A 21,168-nucleotide genomic window follows, 5' to 3' on the forward strand; every position below is an offset into this window, starting at 1 on the left:
TTACAGTGGCTTTGAACATCCAGTGTCTATGAGCTGGGTCTCTACATAGGGGGGAAATAGTTACACTGATATGAAATTTGTGCCAATTATACTTAACTTTTCGGCTCAAATATGTCTCTAAGATTAAAAGTAGGTTATTCTGAAAAAAGGATCGATGAAGAGATGAACAAAAAAAAAATGTAGTCCTTTTGTAGAGGTTTAAATATCCTATCATGATAATTTAAATCTAAGCCTTGACAGAAATCTTCCATTTTTACTCTTTAACTGGAGTAGCAGGATGGGCGATATATCAATGTTCAAGTTAAATATACAATTAAAGTCACCACCTAGTAATAAGGATCAAGAGAGAATGAATTGCTCAATCATATTCTTTCTTGTTCTGTTCCACAGATGTGCATGTTGATAATTAGTGTCGTGTGTTGGCCCAGCTGAGGGTGTAGGAGCTGTGAGCACTTTCTGTGCTGTGTTTCAGGACACTGTGACCCTCTCCTGAGGAGCTGTGGACCAGGTGCATTCCAGAGGCTTCAAGGCCCCGAAGGACACTGAACCAGTAGCGGAGAACCTCCTCATCGCTGCCTCCCACCTCAAAGCCTGCCCAGTGCAGGTGCACAGTGCAAACCAGATGATGAATGTTCTGCAGAGTCCCCATCTCTATCCAGCTCTGAAAAATCCGCCACTCTGCACTTAACAGGTCAGCATACACAAAATGAACCTGAAAGGAGATGGAAATATTGACATATATAGTTTCTTCATATTTGCTAAATATTAGATAAAAATATTAAGGATTTAAATATTTTTTTCTGAAATAGATCAACTTTTATATAATTTCCACATTAAATACCCACATAGCTCACCATAGGTCAGAAAAATGTCAATGAAATAGTGTTATATCACAGATTGGCATCTGAAGAATTGGAATTAAAATCCTGGTCCTGACTTTCAGAGCCTTGCATGGTCAGACCCTGCAGTACACTGCTGATGTGCTTTATCCCTACTCTTCTTCAGCGCACCCTTCGGTCTTCTAGTCAGAACCTCCAGAGGGTCCCAAAAACGGGTTTTAAAACCCGTCCCTTCAGGCTTTAGCTCCAAGATTGTGAAATGACCCTCGTATGGTCAACAACTTAAAACATTGCTGTTAAAAAAAGCCTTTGCATAGTGAATTCTACACTTTTATACATCACTGTATGTATGTTAATCCCCGTGTGTTTTATTTTATGCATTCTATGTACAGTACTTTGGGATTTCTATATGTGAAAAGCCCTTTATAAATTACTTTTACTTATTACTTACCAAAGTAATGATAAACAATAAAAAAAAGAATACCTGATGACCATCATCCAAGTTATTGGATATAAGATGGGTGAAAAAATGTAGCATTAGAGATGCACCGAGCCAGTTTTTTCCCAATCGGATACTGATACCTGGGCTGGGCGTGTTGGCCAATATCAGATACCTTTATGATTCAACTGTTGAATGAATAAACAGTATATCTTGCAGTGAAGGCTTTAGCCTTGGCATAAAAATAGTTACAAAAAAGATAAAAAATTTAACACAGATATGAATGTCCTTTATATTATTTATTATAAAATAAGCGGCAAAAAAGAGAGAACTAATAGTTTAATGTAAAGTGCACTAGATTGGATCTCCGATTTCCAAAATAAATTCGCCGATATCTAATGCAGCTAATTAGTCAACATTAGAGCTGATATCGTATCTGATCGGTGCATCTCAAATTAGCATCCAAACAGCTAAAAGGAGCTTCATTGTGTGGCTCAGCCTTAGAGATGAGGAGTTTGGTTTAAATTAAGGAGTTTAAATTAAACATTTGATCAGGGCCACTCCTGGGTGCCCTTTAAGAATTTTTTTGCAGGTGAGTAACACTGACTTTAGGGAAGACCCATGAGTGAGCTGAAGGACCAACACATCGGTATCCTCCAGAATGATTTGCACAGTGTTGCTTGGATGAAATCTGTCTCTGTGGGCCACTTTAAAGAAGACGTTGTGTTAAACCCAAATAGGTTTTTATCATTAGATTTTTAAGGCACATCCATTGAATTCTAAAGAATGTATATGCAAATACCTGCTCGGGAGACTTATAACAATTATACAGTATTATAATGACATTGTGTTCACCAGCTACATTTGTGAACTTCAGTGAAAAATAGTTAGGATTGTTACTCTTAATATTATTGGTGAAAGTTTGACTAACTAAGAGCGTGAATAATCCTCATCTTTTCATAGGTTTTGTATTAAATACTTCACGCCCCTCTCCATTGCTAGTAAACCCCTCTATTATCAGCCTATATTAGAATGAACCAACATAGAAGTCTAACTCAGACTGCAGGTATGTAACTCCCTCTTGTGGCTGCCGGATGTAGCTGGCTCCCCTGGATGAATCACTCACTTAAACCGTTGCCATAGCAGTCAGAGATGGCGCAGAGCCCTGTTACCATGGCTACAAGCAAGTAAAATTGCTTTCTGGGTACACTGGGGTAAAAAGATTGTGAGGTGTGTTTGTTGTTGTTTTGGGGTGAAATTTTTAATTGCTTCTGCTCGCGTATCTTACGGTGTGGTGTCCCAGCGCTGCCATGATGTCAGCCAGCGTGTGAGAAACCCCGCCCGGGCTGCCGCTCCACCTGTGCCTGTGCCTCTTTGGAGCTCGCCATTCCAGCCACAATTTGTGCTGGCTGAAGACGCCCCTGTTTCCATGGTTACTGGCCAAACTGTTACCAAGGTGACCAACAGATGCACTGGAGGTGCTGGGATCAAAACGGTGGATTTCACATCCAAGCCTGGAGACAGTGCTCAGAAAGTCTGCATCTCCTCCATCCAAACTGGCGAGACAAAAGAAAAGCAGTCAGTAAGACAGAGGCTTAGAGAAGTGGTTAAAAAGATTTCTGCACCCACAATTAAATATGCATTGCATTAGTTTGAATGCAGCCGAGCCAGTGATAAGAATGCCTGAGCTTGCGGTGCAGACACCTGAAAGAGTAGGCAATGCAGAGTCTGTGTGGAGCTGGAAGCAGCCAGTCCTCTGCACACAGCAGCCAGCGAGCTGAAGCCACAGGGGGCGTCACTGCCTGAGCCTTCCCTGGAGGTAAAACCCTGGAGCAGTTCAGCTGGGGACAGACAAGAAAGAGAAAAAGCTCATGACATGGAGATGTGAGAACCATCTGCCTCAGAATGAGCACTGACATGAGAGGAAGGTAAAGAATAAGAAGTGGTTTGATGAACAGTCTTCTGAAATTTGGAAGCGTTGACACCACATATGTGTGACCTATCAGCTCTTATTTTTTACTTTTCTTGAGCCAGTTTCAGGCACGTTAAATTTGGGCTGAATACCTAAAATGATCAAACACACCAGCACAGTATCCCACTTTCAACTCAACAGTTCCCCCCTTTAAGTTTCCCAACATTTGTTATTGTGCAACTTTTAAACTATTCTTTGGGAGTTTCCAGTCTGGAACAGTCTTTTCTGGCTCCAGATTTGGCAGAATGTTGCTGCCAGCATATTGACAGCACCTGACTGATATTACTGCTGTGTCAGGCTCCCACGCGAGTCTGCAGTCAGAGAAGGCCAGTACAGCTTATGAAAGCAGAGGGTTTTCTTCTTTTACTATTGATTGCTGTTCATATTTGGCAACATCTATCCCATAAAGACATTTTGTGCTTTGTGCTCACGTCTTACTGGATATTGTCATGAAAGGATGCAAGAGTTTGACAAGAGGTTGAAGATAGGGAGGGGTCTCCCTGAGGGGTTGCAAATCTAAGCTGTCATAGGTGTGAAGGAAAACAGGGGGGGAAATCTTGAAGCCAAACTTTTTCAACATGACTTTATTGTTTTTTACTCTGATCTATCTTTAGAATTAAAGAAAGTATCAACATCTATGTCGGTTTTCCACATTTTGTTGCAAATTTTATGTATTTTATTAGCAGGTAAACTTAGACTTAGAGACTCAGACTCAACTTTATTTATCCCTTTATTACTCCTTCAAGGAAATTCTGGTTCCAGTAGTTTATATAGAATACAAAGAGTTAAAGCAAGATGCAATTAAAGATCAAAATACAATTGTCAATAAAAAAGAGTGTATATAGTACAATAAAAGCATAAGAAAAGTTGTAATGTTCTGATGTAATGTTTCTTTTAGATATAAAAATATCTGCACAGTAGAAAGCTAAGGAAAGACTACACAATAGTAGTCTTTCCACTGTAGAGATGTACAAACCAAGACAGACTAGTGGACAATCCAAAACCACTAATCAACCCTCTTTACTTTGATGCCCATGAATGAAATTAATAAAAAGGCATACAAGTAATAAGAGTCCAAATGTAAGTGATGTAATGAACTACAGTGCTATGAGGACCGAGGGACACAGCAGATTAAAGAAGTCCAGCTCAGTCCAAAACCCATGGATAGGAGAATGTAGCTCCAACCTAAATAAATTGCTTCAGTTGGTAACAAGTAATTAAATTAAGTTTGTTCAACTTAATCTATTTATGTTGTCAGCTTGTAAACTAAATAAAGATGGATCAACGTGATTCAATTACCTCTTACTAATTGAAGCGATTAGTTTAAGTTGGAGGTGCATTTTCTTTGTAGTGTATTAGCCAGGTACTCCATAAAAGTCCAGTTTGAGTTTTATCCACAGTAGGGAGCGAAAGGCAGTTCAAAGCATTGACTCAGTTATGCTAAATATATGTATAATATAATATGTATGCAGTTCCTTTTAGAATATTACTTGTCAAATGTTGAAAATGAAAATACTACAATTTCACTTTGACTTTACAATCATGCAAAAGGTTTTACTTTGTTTTGTCGCCTAAAGTCCATTTGAAATATTTTAGGTTTTGCAGTTTCTTGGCTGCAGAGTTTATGGATAGCTAGAGAATTGTCCTTTATAATGTAATAAAATCTGCAATATTTAGCCCAGAATTTTCTATTTTAAATATATTTTTGCAAAAACATTCAGCTGTTAATAATTCAAAGGAATTACTTTTTTGTTTATTTGCAACCCTGGACTAACTCACCGTAGTCAAAAATGTTATTTAACTTACAAAATACTTTGTGTTTCAGTATTTTCTGTTGGGCCTACCTGAGGGCTTGTGATATACTTGATAATGCGGCTGAGTTCTGCAAAGAAGGACGGCTTGTTCGCCGCCCACAGCTGCTCCTCCATCACTCCGGGTCTCACCTGGGAGCATATGTACAAACTATATATCAATATGCTGCAGACAGGAAAGTAATAGACGATTCCTGAGAATTAGGAGTGAGGCTTAATAATGCACGGAGATGACAGAAAGAGAGGAGCAGGAAGGTCATAAGAGCTGACCCCAGGCTTGTTGGTGTTTGCCTGAAGTTTTTCAATACACAAACATACACACAAGCACAAAAATACCTCTCTCTAACTCCTAACGCCATGGCAACCTCTGTGGAGCAGGAGGGGTGCAACAGAATGAGTCAGAGAGTTTAGCCTTGGGCAGATAAAGAAAGGGAGAGTAAGAAAAGAGAAAGGCAGAGGGGAGCCGGAGAGGAGGAGAAGGAAGGTTTTGGGAAAAGTAGAAACAGACGGATGTGTACTCAGAAACACAGAAAGCGTCTGAGGATGGAGGCACAATCTGTCCAACCTCAGGGCACAGACAGAGAAGATAGACCAGCTGTCATCTTCCTCTGATCTGGGGTCAGGGCAGGGCTCGCCCCTTGCTCTCACCTGTTCTGTCATGCAGGTAATAATTCAAAGAGTGTCACAGAATTTGGCCTAGCCCATGCTGGATGAGGACACCTTATCAGGAGGGCTTTATCTGCATTCCTCGGCGTGGAAGGCCCATTTGAAATTAATCTTTTTTTTACATGGGGCGGCCACTGGCCTCTTTCACCAGACGTGTTTCATTGCAGCTTTCCTACAACATGTCCAGAAATATCACATATGTCTTCATGCTTATTTTAAAGCATATATGATGCCTCATTCGTCTGTTTTATCATTGCCCAACTCTAACGATCACTCTGACCATGTAACTCATTAACAGCTTCTTTCTTCTCACATTTTTTCTTCATTCTGATCAGAGTTCAGCAAACCTAACAATTTATTAGTAATTTTTGCTCTTTTTCTTTCTATACTGAATTTGTCCAGAAACGTAATTAAAAAAGATGGTTTTAAATGTTTTTTTTTATTTTTACAAATGCTTGTATAGCATTGTAACAATCCCAATTGTCTTTTCTAATATTAGTTTATACATTAAAGAAAAAAAAAGGGCAGTTGCCCAACAAATAGTTTTCCTAAATGGAATATTCTGTTGGACAAAGATAAAACAAACCATTTACAGGTTGATAAGAAAAATGTAAATAAAATTAGAAAAGAAAAAATATTATGCAAAATGTATGTTTCACAAATTGAACACAGGAAAAAGGTGCTATTGGTGCTTGGAATTGCTAACCTCAAAGCTAACTTCTATATAAGTTTTGCTGAGAGTTTGATAGAGCCACTGTGGAGGGGCTAAAGGTCCATGTGCAGCCTCAGAGCCCCTGGTTTAGTGTTTTAAGTATTGTTTAAACCTTTCTTGTCCTCTAATTTTGACACATCTTTTTATCGTTTTCTCAGCTGAAAATCCAGCTACTTATCTAGAAAGCACTAAATGTTCTTGAGGGTTTAGGTGGTCCAATGTCCTCTGGAACAGATTTACTACTTTAGTTCTTGTGCTCCCCACCAGCTGTTTCTGGCTGAATCATTCTACTAAAACTACTGATTAATCACCTTTATTGCAGAGTTTCACTAAATTAGTAAAGCAGAATAAAAATAGTACACATTCTCTTTGATTTATATATTTTTTGGATTTCTTTGGTACTTATTTCTTTAATTCCAACTGTTGATTTTATTCTACTGGGATAGACTCAGAGTGGTTTAAAGCTAGCGTTGGGTCAAAAAATTTGATCATGTTTTTATTATTCTTCACAGCCAGCCATTTTAAACTTTATAACAAGTTGATCAAACTGTATTGAAACGCCTTCTTGAAATATGAAACTGTAAAATAAAGTATATAGATGTGAGGGGGTTGCTGTACTGGCTTTAGGTCACAGTATTGATGTGTTTGCGCTATTAACATTTCCTTAGCGTTTTATAATATGAATATTAATCTCTTTTGACACTAAAAGATAAAGTCAATATTAAGAGGTTGTTTTGATCTATTCATAAAGCAAAATAGTCTCTCATTAAATGTGAGTTATTAGTATAAGTTATAAGTATTAGGTTATTTTTTTAATACTCATTCTTTAATAAAATTATAACTTGCAACTTAAACACACCGTTTAGTGAAGTGAAAGCCCTTTGGGAAACTCCTCCAACTCCCATTGTCATTGTGACACAGCGCACACAAGTGAACACTGCACACCATGAAATTGCATTTATGCCTCACCCGTGCAAGGGGGCAGCCCTCAATGGCGCCCCAAGGGAGCAGTGTGGCAGGACGGTACCATGCTCAGGGTACCTCAGTCATGGAGGAGGATGGGGGAGAGCGCTGGTTAATTACTCCCCCCACCAACCTGGCGGGTCGGGAGTCGAACCGGTAACCTTTGGGATCCAAGTCTGACACCCTAACCGCTCACCCACGACTGCCACACACACCCACGACTGCCACATCCAGATGTCAGATCATGCACAATGTTTTTTCTTTTTTTTATGTTTGGAAGCTGTGAAAAATTTTTTTTTCACTGTATGCTATTTTAGATGTAGTTAACAGAATTAATTTGTTTTTAATTAACGAAGCGATAAGCCATGATTCTGGTTGTTTAAAAAACATTGAAAGAGACCTGCGACCTGAGTAGTATCCAAGCTATTATGATTCTATTGGTTAAATCAGCAACTTATATATATTGTTTTATCTGTTTATAGGTTCTGTAAACTGTATATTTTGCATCATTAAAAGAAGAAAAAGGAAAATTCTTACTTTACCCTTTAAATGTACAACATAAAACACACTAAATCACTGGACATTAAACACATTTATTACTTTTATTGTTTGGTTTTTACAATCAAAATAATGTTTATGAGCTCTTTTTTATGTATAAACACACACAAATTAGTTTTAAAAACTTGACAATTGTATCTGTATTCTAAACCAACCTCTTCCATCTCGTTCTCATCCTCAAACCCTCGCGCCACATTCCTCCTCGGATCTCCGTCCTGCATCTCCTTCTCCTCCTCCAACCCCGGTCCCCTGAACTGGGCTCTCCAAGCCTGGCCTGTGGAGCTCCTATCTGGTTCGATGCTGATAACGGTGAGGGCAACAGCTCCGTCCCTCTCCTCCACCCACAGACGCACCAGGACCAGGAGCTGCACAGTGAGGAGAACCGGCAGGATCAACAGCAGCAGGAGGAGGCCCGCTCCTGAACGGGGGGACAAACCAGCCAGCTCCCGCATGCCTCCTCCGTGGATGAGCCGCAAAACATTTTCCTGTAATCCAACTTTTTGTCTCTTCTCCCCAGGGCAGAGAGGAAAGTCCCAGCTGGGTCCTCCTCCATCCCCTCCCTCCATGTGGCCTCCTCCTCCTCCTCTTTGGACCTTACAGCCCTCAGGGGGAACTTTGGATGACGAGGCGCATTCCTTAGTCAGTGGTGGTCCTCTTCAAAATGCTGTTTTATTTATCTAGCAAATAACTGTAGAGTCAACAATCACCAAAGGTAGTACAGAGGGAAAAAGCAGCACACATTCAAACATAGGAGTCACATTTAAACAAAAAAGGGTAAAAGATGAATTTCTTGTTAAGGTTCATCTTTATCTTAGAAAGAGCTTTTAACAACAGTAACTAGCATACTAACAATATTTTACTCACTATAAACACAACCAGTTCATTATTATTTAAATAAATGTATTTCCCTGCCAGCCAACTGAAGATTTTTTAAAGTTTTGCTTTATTTAAAGATGAAAAAACAAACTTTACACTGGTCAATCTGTAATAATATTAAAACCTCCAAACTCCAAGGAAAGAATAATTTGTCTGTCACTGTGTTGGATTTTAGTCAGAAATTCTATAAATACTTTGTCTTCCCTATCATCCTTACATTTTCAAACACACTTTTTACACTATTTTTACACCTTAATCAGTAACAGTGTATCTCTATAATATAGTCATTTTCTTAACTAATAGAAATCGTTTGGATTACAAAGAAAAAGCCCAAACAGTTTCCTTTGTGCTTGAAATATTTTAGCTTTAAAAAGCTGTTTTAATAAATGCTGTCAGTTGAACTATGATGCTTCTTAGGTTCTATGTCAGGTCTTTATTACTTTAAGAAAATATTTTTATTATTATGCAGAAATATGCATCCACATCTTTTTTGATCCAAATCCTAAATTTAGGTCGCAACAAGAATGGAATATTGGACATTTTATACAAAAAAAAAACATCCTTAATAGAAAGTATGAAATAGAAATTTTCACCAAAAACTAGGTGCAGATTTTGAGCCAGTGCTTTCCCATTAAGCCTTCTTTGTGCTGAAAAAGGATAATGTAGAAAAAAAGGTCCTTTCAAAATTTTTACATGAAGACAATTAATTGACTACTTACCACTGTTGCATTCAAGGTGGTGATTTGTGTTTGTTATCAAAACACTACCTGCTAAGAGCTCATTCAACTATTGCTTAAACTGCTGTACTTTAGGTGGAGTTCACCAGTGGAATCTTATTCACCATGGTTTCAATTTTAAGTTTTTTCTTTACCTGCTCGCGCTGTATTTCTCAGCACTTGAGACTTTTTAAGTACTAATTAAGCTGAATGGAGGTGACAATGAAGAGTGGTGAGTTCTTGCAGTTTTTTTCCTTTTAATGGAGCCTAGGCGGAAGTTCAACTAAATAAATTTATTGCTTTTCATACATCCACCTGTGACACAGCCAATCAGCTTTGAACCACACCTCCACAAAAGCCAATCAGCATACAAAGTTCATCTTAAAAGGCCTCTGATAAGCACCTGTCTGCTCCTGTGCACAGGCGGAGGATGCGCTGTGTGACTTAATTCAGATGACACCGTTTTAACCCACCTCCAGCCCCTCCTCCACCTTCGTAGCTAAAGCTTCAGGGTGTCATTCCTCCTGCACTGCTTTCCCTGTCTCATCTTAACTGGTCTGGCAGAAGACCGCCATGTTGAGACTGGTTCTGCTAGAGGTTTCTTCCCAACAGGGAGTTTTTCCTCTCCACTGTAGCTTCATGCTTGCTCATCATGGACAGGTTCTCTCAACCTGTGTTATCCAACTGGACTTCCATCTTCCAGGTCTCTGAATGAAGCTCTAGTACCAGCTCACGCAGTCCACTGGATCTCCCCATAAAGCTCAGCATACTGTCTCGCTAACCAGCAGTCTACAGACTGACCAACTTCATCTATCTCCACTCCACCACCAGTTTCAGGCCTGGGGGGGAAAACAGTCCTATGCTTTGCTCCTTTTCATGCATATCTATCAAAATTAGTGAGGCAATGACAGGGTGCAACATGTTTGACTTCTTTACAAACGTATTTTAACATATTTTATAAAAGTGGCTCCATTGCAGCTGGGATCGGACTGCATGTAATTAGGTTCTCATATAAAATTGGACTGATGTTGATTTTGGAATGAGTTGGATTCTATATAACTTGATATAAATCTGAAATGTTTGTCTTCTTCTGGTGCATACACAACATTCATTGTAAATTAATGTTGGTGTTAAACATTCATTTACATGGTGTTCAAGAGGAGGCTTGTTTGTGAAATTAAAATGCGTTTTAAAAATGACAGGCTTTAAGCAGGCATTAGGAACATACTCTTATTACCGTAAGTTCTTTTTTTTTCATTGGACTGATTTAATATTCTCATCTTAAATGTTGTGTTTTTATTAGCTGCAAGCTGAAAATTATGACAATTATGTATTAAAAGGCTTTAAACGTCAGTGTGTGTTAAATGAATCTGTATCATGCGTTTCCCTTGGTGAATTGAAGTGAATATGTCTTTAGGCTCATGCTTTATACCACTTAATATTATTGGACATAAAAGGAGAGAGAGTAAAGCGCCCTGAGACCTAAGGATTGACCTAAGTGCAAATGTTATTCAAAGGTCACCATGGAAATTACAGTTGGCTGTGATTTTTAAAGGCTTGTTGAAAAAAATTGAAAACGTCAATGCTTATAAATATAGAACACCGTAAAAGTCAGGGGTAGAGAGCAGATGCCCTCCTCCCCCTAACGCTCGGTCTGTTATGTCGTGTTGTTGACAGAATGTGTCCCCCGTCTGCCGTACAGTGGAATGTCACAGCAAACATGTTTCCTCCGGCCATGTCTGAGTCTATTTAATCAGCCTGTTGACAAACTGTACACAATCTGCGGCCCGTAAACTTCCCCCATCTGCTTTCACTCTCTATCACTCTGTGCGTCGGTCTGGCGCACGCATCCACACAAGCTGTGGATTTACAATATTTCTGTCTCACAGCAAGTTCCCTTTTAAACATGGCCTCTTTTTCGACCAGCCTTTTTAACAGTTCCTTCATTTTCATCCTTGTTCTGGGTAAAGATTAGATGTGTTGAAATAAAATGCTTTGTGGATTTCTTTCTCTGCATTTAAACCCTCATCACTTTTGAAAATGTTCCTCAGTCTGGTTTCTTTCCAGCTTCCAACACGTCCTGCATTACTCTCCTCATCACTCATTCCTCTCCTCCCCTCTTTTTTTCTTTTTTACTCCGTCGAATCATGTCCTTATTTGAACTCCCTCCCTCACATTTGCAGGCAAAGCCCAGTACTTACAATGGCTTTTAAATCACATGCAACCACCCCCTTTTATCTGTTGAAGAAAACTGCACGACACAGGCAAGTTTACCAATGGCAAGAACGTAATGTGTATTTAAATATTTTGCACCTCAGATACATACATGATATGTAACAGACAGATATACAATTCATCTTTTTTTCTTTTCATTTTTTTGCAGCACAAAAACCACCAAACAACACAAGACCACAGAAAAAAGGAGGGAGAGAGTGAAAGAAAGAAAGATAAAAGAAAGAAAGCCCCGCCAAGACTTTGTCGTCTCTGGAGCCTTAATCCTTTTGACCCCACAGGCGCACACACATAAACACACACACATATATAGGAAACAAAAGCAAACAAACCTACAAATACATGCATCACTGCAGTCACGCAAATCCATTCTCTGTCTGGAGTCCACACACATACAAAAAAAACAAAACCAAAAAACAAAAACCAAGAGTCTCTTTGGGGCTGTTGTGTAATTTCAGTGTCTCTTTCCCTTGTAGTTAAAACAGCAAAACACAGGATGTTGAGTCTCCAAGCTGCAGTCCTCTTCCTACTCCTCTTCCTCCTCTCCTTCAGAGCGGAGCAGAGAAACCATGGCAAGTGGCAGAAGAGGGGAAAGTTTATGATGGCTTCCCCCTCCTGCCATCTTCTCCCCCCCTCCAGGCTTGGAGCTGAAGTCATATGTACAGATGCTGGTACTTCAAGAGCAGAAACTGATTTTAGTCCGCTTTTTCTATTAATGGGACACAAACATCAAGACGAAGTGCACAGAGCGAGACATTTGGCTAGGTTCATGGTTTTTCCCCAAAAACAAAACAAAAACAAAAAAAAGTCGTCTTTTAGGCTCAGATGCGGCTCAGGTTGCGGCACAAGACAGTTGAGTGGTTTGAGTGCAGAACATTGCAGCTGGCTTTAGCAGTAAATGGGGAAATTTTGGAGACAAAGACAGAAAGGGTGAGAGACAGAGAGAAAGCAGAGTGATCCTAATTTGTCTATACTGCAGAACAGAAATGGAAAGTACGCAGCGAAATACTGCATGTGTCACAGAAGGACCCAAAGGAATGGGGAAATAGGTTTGTCTCCGTCCACGGGCGCCTGGAGTTTGTCTGACATCCCTTCCTCCTTCCAGGGCAGAGTGCTCACGCATGATCATGGCAAGGTAGTGAACTAATCTGCACATGCGTTTCTGTGTGTTTTTATTTGCCTATTTCATTTCTTTCTAAGCGAGTGTGCGTGTGTGTGCTTGTGTTTTTGTACACGTGCATGCTTGAGCTTCATGGGTTGATCTTGATTGTCAGTGCTGGAGAATTAAAGCTTTACTGTCCAGAGCTGGCAGCTAAATTCTCACCCTTCAGTTCAGTCTCTCACAAAGAAGTCCCCTTAAAAAATATGTTTGCAAATCTGTAAAAGCTTAAGTTGAACCTGAAAAGAAAAACACAGACAGAGAAAAGAACATTAGATTTAAAACTAATAATTTCAAACGAAAAAGACAATTGCATAACCTCAAAAAAATCTGTTTTAAACAAAAATATTTTTGGAAATGTCTCCGGTAAATGAAAATAGCACATTTAAGGCTTTTCGTGATTAATATCTCCTTCCAAAATATTTCCACCCTTTGATTTTTTTTTTTTTTTCAATTCTCACTTTATAACCAACTGTATTTTATTAGCATTGCACATGTGATAGAAAAAGATGGGGTGCATAAATCTAATAGGAAAACGCCTCACTAAAAACTAGAGAAAAAATATTCAATGCATGTAGCCCTTTTTAATCTGATGCCCATAAATAAAATCCAAAGTGCAATTTAATTTGAGAATAAATGCAAGTAATGAACATCACTGAACAATTGACATCCTGTAGAACAATGGGACACAGCAGACAGATCATGGATTCATTTGTTAGGAAGGAAGGAGAAGTTTAGATGAGTATTAAACAGTACAAAGAAGGAGCAAAGGAGCCCACAGCTCAGGTGGGAGCAACTATACAGTTGGGAAAAGGTGGGAAAGGTGGGACACAGACAAAACGTATTAAAATAAATAGTTCTAGGCTGTGAAAGTCACAAGACTTTGGCAGCGAGGAACCTAATCATATAGCCGGAGCTACTTTAGAATGATTTAGATTAAATAATATTCATGAACAAAGAACTGGCCCATTCAAAGTCTAGAATTTGTTGCAACAGTTATTTGTTTAAAGGTGCTCTACATACAGTCTGAGCTTTCTGTTAAGAAGAATGGGCAAAATGTCAGCCTTCTGATGTGCAAAGCAGGTTGAAACAGCCCAGACAACCGTAGCTGCTGTGAAAGATGGTTTTTTACTCATTAGTGACTGAAGATTCAAATAAAAATGCATCTGGTATGCTTTTAAAACTATTTGAAAACTGTGTTTTTCTGCTTCACAAACATGCACAACTTTATGCTGGTGTGTAACTTCAAATCCCTAAAAGGTAATGAGGTTGTTTGTGAATTGGAGTTTATTGTATTTACAATGCATTAATAATCTTTTACAAATCAAAACTGTCTAGAAACAGCAGGTCCACTTTAGCGAGCTGTCTGAAGCTGTTTTCCGACTTTAGTTTTGTTTTTAATCAATTAAAAGTTGCTCAGTTGTGCTTTGATGAGCTAATTCATCTGGCAATGCAGTTTTCCACTTTCAGATGACCTCTCCGCTGCCTTCACATTAAATTTTAGGCTTTTATTGACTTGTAACTTTAATCGATATTCATTCAACTTTGCTGCATCTTACTGAATCTGAGCTGACAGTGGATCCCTGCACTCCAGACTTTTGCTTGCAGTCAATAAAGACTGTAGTGTAAACTTCTGGAACATCTTATCTAATTTTTCACTTGTAAAACCATGTAAGACAGAATGACCACTGAAATACGAAGCTGCACACTGCATTAATAAAGAACAATCAAAGCAGTTTTTAGAAAACAGCAAACAGTACATATACTCAGAATTTGATCTGCAATCTTAATTTTTTGTAGATTTTTTCTTACAATACATAAATGGTGTTTATATACAGACTTAAATATATCCATACACGCCTGCTAACATTTATAGCAGCAAGGTCGAGACATACGGTAACCCTGAATGGATAATTCACTGCTCTTCTCAGCCGAACTGATAGGATTAATTTAAAATGGTCTGTTTTCTGCAATGAATCTTGTTTTTAAAGTAAAACAATTCCAGAAGCCTTGTCTAAGACTGCTTCATCTGTTTAAAATTATGCATTAAAATCATTGTACTGTAAGAAGACCAAATGCATCATGGTCTGCTAGACCATCCGTGAAACAGGCCCAAAGTATGATACTGACACCACTATGATTGCCGAATGCTTCAATGTTCTCAGATTTGAAAAACATTTACTCCTCTTAAAACATGCAAATCTCTTTGCTTCCAGTTACTGAAGCCACAGAAAAAAAATGAATGCACATGCAATTTTGTGCACTTTATGTGGAATCTATGAAGCTCAGGCCCATAGTGTTTCTCCAGAAAACAATTCCTTTCTTGCAAATGGCTGCAAATTTTATTTTAGCTTGAGCGAGTCACAAATTTACAGCTTCACTTCTTAGTTTGTTCCTGAACATCCAAAAGAAATATCTTTATAGAAAGTTGCAGTTCTTGGAAATTGGTTTAAGACAATCAGGTATTTAAACAGGATATTGATCCTTAATATGCATCAAAACTGTTTAGGATTTGATAAAGACTGCCATAAAGCTTTTGAATTGGCTTTCCAAAAAGAAGAACCTAAAGGCTGTTGAAGATATGTGAAATTTAATAAGCTTTGTGCAGGGAAACTTAAAATAACTAAATATGCATGAGCCAAAATTCATTTCTGCTTATAAAATATTTGGTGGGAATGTATTAAAGTAAGAACTTGTTTACATCATTTGACCCTTCATAGGGATAAGATAATCTAGAAGATATTTTGAGTTTTCTATTGTATTTCTATACTACACATGGTTTGCTCTGGAGATATAAAAAAGTTTCACATAATTTATTAAAAAAATCCATATTAAAGCTATAGTGGAGGATGTTCTTTTTCCAGATGGGTCGTCAAAATAAGTGTTCCTCCTAATTGTCAATCATTCTGGTGATATGTTTACGTAAGGCCGTCCTACGTGCTCGTCCCCATTTTCCCTTACTGGTGGTGAGTCTGACATAGTGGAAAAATTGCAAAACTTCTTTTGGAAAATAACCTTGTATGAGCGATGCAAACAGCAACTTTTAAACAGAGCGTGCACGAGGAGAAATGTTGTGAATTGGTGCTATATAAACTGAATTGAATTTTAATGTAGTAATGTAATATTTGCCATTTTAAAAACATACAGCCATGTGATAACAAGTTGCTTTATACCAACCGCAGGCCCAATTAGTTTTTATTAAATAATGATTACCAAAAAAAAGACTTGGATCTGGATCTGGTCCTATAGGAGTGAAAAGAGGATACAATATCACTGCAGTTGGTTTGTAAGGATTTTTTTCTGACCATAACTGCACATCTGTTCCTTCTTCTCCTCAAAAGTCTGACTGTATTCTTCTAAGTCAGGGGTAGGCAGCGTTCTGTTTCCAAATGGTCATATTGACTTGGTTAACGGTATTAAAGGGCCAGACACAGGAGCAAAATTTATCTCCCAGCAACAAGGCTATAGGTTTCTTTAAACACATTTTCTCTCCTTCTGATAAATTTTGTAAAACGCTGGCATGCTTGGTGGAAAAAAAGGTTTTTTTCAACAGTGTTACGCTCTTAGCATATCAAATAACTTGTCTGTGAGCAGAAATTGTGACAAAATATTTCAATGTCAACAGCATTTAAATAAAAAAAATTGTAATTTATTATTTGGTCTCTCTGGATCTATCTTACTAGTACTGCTCCATGTTTATTGAATGCAAACAGAGTTGTTTTTGCTTGTTGAATCAGGCACAACTGGCCTTAGATTCTAGGGTCTGTATGTTACGCTTAGCGGGAAAACCGGGTCTGATGTTTCCACTGTATGCCGATCGGAGCAGAGCTGTTTGAAGGAGATTTCAACCCTGGTTTCTTGCCGAGTCATATGACCCAGGTTGACATGGGTTATTGAGCAGTTCCCATTGCCACTTAAAGCAGGTTGCTATGGGTTCAAACTGGTTTTTTGGCCAGTGGGAAAGGAGTTTAATATAGTTTCAACTCAGACTGGCGTATATGGTATTTATTTTGCTTTATATGCTACATTTCTAGTCTGTTTTTTTAGAAGTCTACAGCCTGTCTCTACAAACAAACATTGTTTCTATTAGGGATGCAGTTAATTGAATTTGCATTGTAATTGCAATTTAACAAAATGCAATTTTCGAATCATGGTAGGTGTTCAATTTTGTTCACATCATATTCAACAGGAGTAAGATACTCAATTTGTCACTTCAGCCCTTTAGGTGGCATTAATACATTTAAAGTGGGTTTGCTGCCACACATAGAGGTAGAGCATTTTAGCTAGCTTGCAGATCGGTGCATGCAAGTAGAATTAAGAACTTTTTCACACAAGGATTACAGTAAACTCCTGCAACAATGGACTCTTGACAAGCGAGCATTCAAAGTCTACGAATAAACTGAATCTCTAAAATTAAACATCTACAAGCTTGTTGTTAGTGCTAAGGAAAGTCGAAATAAAATGGCAATCTCAATATTGGTTAAAAATAATCGCAACTTTGATATTTGGTCAAATCATTTAGCCCTAGAATCTCAACCTTGTTATTGATTTATTTACTAACTTTAATCAGTACAGTTTAAGTCTAGGCAAAAACTTAACAGCACAGTAAACAGCTGACAAAAACACACAACTAGCATCATATAAAGAGTAACGGTGAATTAAGACATTAAGGGTTTCCTAATGACTAAGGTAAAAGTAAAGTATATAAGGAATCAGAAAAATGAATGGAAAAAAGTAGAAAAACATAGTTGGGCCCTTTAAATAACCCCACACTGGATTTGTGGTTTCCTATGTTTTATTTTTTTTGCAACAAAATTTTTTTTTAATATCTTTGCATTTTAACCTGATGCATCTAAATAATCCAGCTAAATAATAATAATAATCGAAAAAAAAAATTATAAGATTTCTGGATGGGGTCTTCTTTGTTTCGTCTACATTTCGAGTTACAGGTAAATTCAGCCATATAAGTATCCTTGAGCTGCAAGCTGGATTTTCACAAGATCTGAGTTTTCAGTCTCACAACAAATCCATCTTGAAAGGTTCTCGCTAATACATTCATCTCGTAACAACCAATGAGTCCGATCAATGATATGCCAACACGATTTTCTGGGGCGGGACATGTAGGAATGACGACAGTCAAAAGGGCCTTGCTTGGGGCATTAAAAAAATGACTACACTAAAGACCTCATCTGTCAACACAGCAACTGACTCGGTTTTAGTTAAAATAGCAGCAATTTCTTGTTTAAAGAAGGATCAAAGACAAGCACTTTGTGCATTTATAGATGAGAAACACGTGCTCTTCTTCCGATAGGATTAGGAAAAGTTTAATTTATCAGCTTACTCTGCTAGTGGTAGATCAATCAGGTGATATTGTTTTTTGATGTGATTGCAGACCCACCTGAATTCATAGAGTATGAAAACTAATTTTGTTACAGTTGATAAAATCTAGAGGCTTGTTCATTCTTCAACAAAAAAAAGTTTAGCCTTAGTCGAAAGATTTATAAAGAATTGTAAGTAGAATTTTCAACAGGCCATTCTGAGGCATGAAAGTACCTTTACCTAAACATAGCTGCATATTTAGGGTTGTTTTGCTGGAAGGTGAGCCTCCGCCTACATTTACCTGTTATAACAATAACACACCATGATGCTGCCATTACCTTGTTTCAATGAGTCCAGGGTAATATGCTGTTTTCTGTTTCTCCTGTTTTTTATTTAAGTCCAAAGGGTGATTTTTGTATCTTCAGATGCTAGCACTATTTTCCATGTTTGTTGTGCCTTCTTCATTGCTTTTTTTTTTAAAGAAGGGTAAGCAGTGATTTATCAGCAGCTCCTAAATTTACCAAAGCTGTTTTGGTTACTCCTCTGATTAATGCTTTGCCAGTTTAGGTGGACAGTCCTGACTGGTATATTCAATTGCAGAAGGATTCAACAGAGCTCTGAGATTTTTAACATTTGGCAAACAGTTGTCTAACCCCATCCTGCTTTAAACTTTCACACAACTTTCTCCTTGATCTGCCTGCAGCATTCTTGGGTATAAAGCTATCAAAGCCTTAACAAAACAACTGGATTAATACTGAGATTAATTTAGCCACAGGTGGACTGTTTTTAGGAACTAAGCAACTTTGGGTGCAATAGACTTAAATTTGGTGTAAAGCCTCTTTTCCACTGAAATTAGCAAGTTAACACAGGTTTTTTAAACATGGGTCGACCCGCTGGCAATCAGCATTTGGCTCCATTCCGGTTGGCAAAAAAGCTGCGTCTGACAAGCTGGGTTGGACTCTGTACCTACGCAGCTGCGTGTCTGGTTACATTATCACGCTGGTATATTGTTGATGATGTCAACAGTATAACAGGAATCAGGAAAGTAAACAATGGACCGCAGCATTTGTTAGTCCAAATCCCTCTCACCAGTGCTGCTCCATGATTATTGAATGTAAACAGAGTTGTTTTGGCTTGTTAGATCAGATGCAACCGGCACGGTGTGTATGCTACATTCTAAAGAATCATGTAATTTCACAGGTCAACCTGGTCTGATGTTCCTACTATATGCCAATCTGAGCTGAATTGTTTAGAGATGATTTAAACCAGGGTCCCCTGCTGAGTCGTTTGACTTGGGTAGACACGCTTCAGTGAGCTGTTCCCATTGCCACTAATGCTGTGTTCAGACCGCAAGCAATGGAAGCAGCAAAAAAGCTCTGCTGCTTTATTTTTAAAGTTGTACACATTAAGGTCCGACGTGCCTCAAGTGCCACTTTGATGATCCTTAAGCAAGTCCAGTAAGGTGTGTCCAAATTCGTCCGATGCTTACCCCTTGCTCACACTGGCTCCGGTGCGGTTACCGAGCCGACGGAGACCGCAACTCCCGCACACCCCCTCTCACACCGCCCTTTTGACTACGGTGCGATGCGGCTCTGCGGCTCCGGGAACAGGTCCGGAGATTTAACAGAAGTTCACTTGAGTTCACGTAACTTCACGCGATAACACGGCCCAAATAAGGATATTTGCGAGAGCTTGTTGCGGAGGTTCTCCGGCACGCCGCAAGGATAGCTTTCTTGCGGAATTTTCTGCAGCGCCGGAGTGTCTCGGTAACCGCAGCCGGACAGCTCAGCAGCCTGTGAGAGAGGTTTACGTCTTTTTAATGACTTGGAATCACTGCGGCGCCGCACCCACCGCACCGCAACGGTAAGACCGGAGTCGGTGTGAGCCTGGGGTTATGCTGCTCCTGTGTTCAGTGGCAGAGAATGGCTTGGTTATATTTGCTATTATAAGTGGGTAAAAAGTAGTTTTAATATGTTTTTAAGTGAGAAAGTCCACCTCAAAACATCATCTGTGCATTCAGTTCATCAAAATTACGACTCTACCTTCAAATATTTCACTGTTGTACCAGCACGAAACCCGCGTACAACTGCGGCACTTTGTCAGTGAAAATCCCCTTCAATGGCAGCCTCTGGCCCGGTCGACACTTGGGGGTTTTCCGCTGTTTTTTTGAGGTGGCTGGAAGGCGTTTTTCATGTACGTAATCCAAACTGCAAGCTCCAGAATAATAAAAGCAAAGTTGTTTTTTTTTCCGGCAGGTTTTCGAGCTTTTAAGTTAATTTAGTGTTAATAAACTGTTTCAGGGGAGTGATCATAGAGATCACATCAGGAGTGCAGTGTCCCTCTCCCTGCCAGCTCCCAGATCAGCTTCTCTGATTTTTTGATGTGTCGTGTTGGGCAGCAAAAGTTAAATTTTTCCAACTCCAGCAGCTGCTGCTTGTGAAGCCCGTCACCTTTCTCAGATGCTCAGAAGCTCATGAGGTGCTGCTTCAGCTGCTCAGATGCGTCAAGATGCGCCTTGATGCTCCACAACCAAACTTTGCATGTAAACCAGCTGATTCTGCTGCTTCAGCAGCATGTTGTCTGAACGTAGCATAAAAGCCGATTGTTCCCAGGTTTAAACTGTTTTTTTGGCCAGTGGGAAAGGGGTAATAGATGAGAGGGGAAGAATGCATGGCGCTCTGTTTTTTTGGGAAATGATCAGTGGTGTCAAAAGTGCAAAAATTTTTTTCTTAAGTAGAAGTATAGATACTGCTGTTTAAAAACACTCTGGTAAAAGTTGAAGTATCAACTTGACCTTTTTACTCAAGTAAAAGTGAAAAAGTATGTGCTCCAAAAACTATTTAACGTATAAAAGTATAAAGTAACCTTTAAAAAAACAGCCAGATGCCACTATATGAATTTAAAGC

General features: G+C 38.9%; 2 protein-coding genes across 5 annotated transcripts in view; both read right to left on the reverse strand.

The window, feature by feature from the left end:
• Nucleotides 1-352: 352 nt before the first annotated feature.
• Nucleotides 353-8,541, reverse strand: LOC119785860 (methyltransferase-like protein 24). 2 transcript variants are annotated; one of them, XM_038288705.1, is made up of 5 exons: nt 8,116-8,541; nt 5,095-5,193; nt 2,983-3,119; nt 2,567-2,834; nt 353-712 (listed from the first exon to the last, which is right to left on the reverse strand). In XM_038288705.1, exons 1-5 carry the CDS (start codon nt 8,524-8,526, stop codon nt 407-409), a joined length of 1,221 nt encoding a protein of 406 aa, XP_038144633.1. In that variant the 5' UTR covers nt 8,527-8,541; the 3' UTR covers nt 353-406. The 2 variants fall into 2 exon arrangements, with proteins under 2 accessions (XP_038144633.1, XP_038144634.1); XM_038288706.1 differs by lacking the exon at nt 5,095-5,193.
• A 3,280-nt stretch (nt 8,542-11,821) lies between these two features.
• The window catches only part of ahdc1 (AT hook, DNA binding motif, containing 1), a 33,644-nt gene continuing 24,297 nt past the window's right edge, over nt 11,822-21,168 (reverse strand). For all 3 annotated transcript variants that reach the window (XM_038288703.1, XM_038288704.1, XM_038288702.1), the window contains exon 7: nt 11,822-13,182. The gene's annotated coding sequence lies outside the window, so the exon portion shown is untranslated. The remainder of the gene's footprint in view (nt 13,183-21,168) is intronic.

Source organism: Cyprinodon tularosa, unplaced genomic scaffold (assembly GCF_016077235.1).
Source record: "Cyprinodon tularosa strain WSP-4 unplaced genomic scaffold, ASM1607723v1 ctg26, whole genome shotgun sequence".
In the NCBI taxonomy this organism is placed as follows: Eukaryota; Metazoa; Chordata; class Actinopteri; order Cyprinodontiformes; family Cyprinodontidae; genus Cyprinodon; species Cyprinodon tularosa.

Bases quoted from the DNA above. Each gene is read 5' to 3' on its own strand.
- LOC119785860 (XM_038288705.1), bottom strand. From the start codon at position 8,526: ATGGAGGGAGGGGATGGAGGAGGACCCAGCTGGGACTTTCCTCTCTGC. The intron at 3,120-5,094 runs GTAGGCCCAACA...GTCTGTCCCCAG, and splicing joins AGTATATCACAAGCCCTCAG to CTGAACTGCTCCAGGGTTTT. The intron at 713-2,566 runs GTAAGATACGCG...ATCTCCTTTCAG, and splicing joins CAGCGCTGGGACACCACACC to GTTCATTTTGTGTATGCTGA.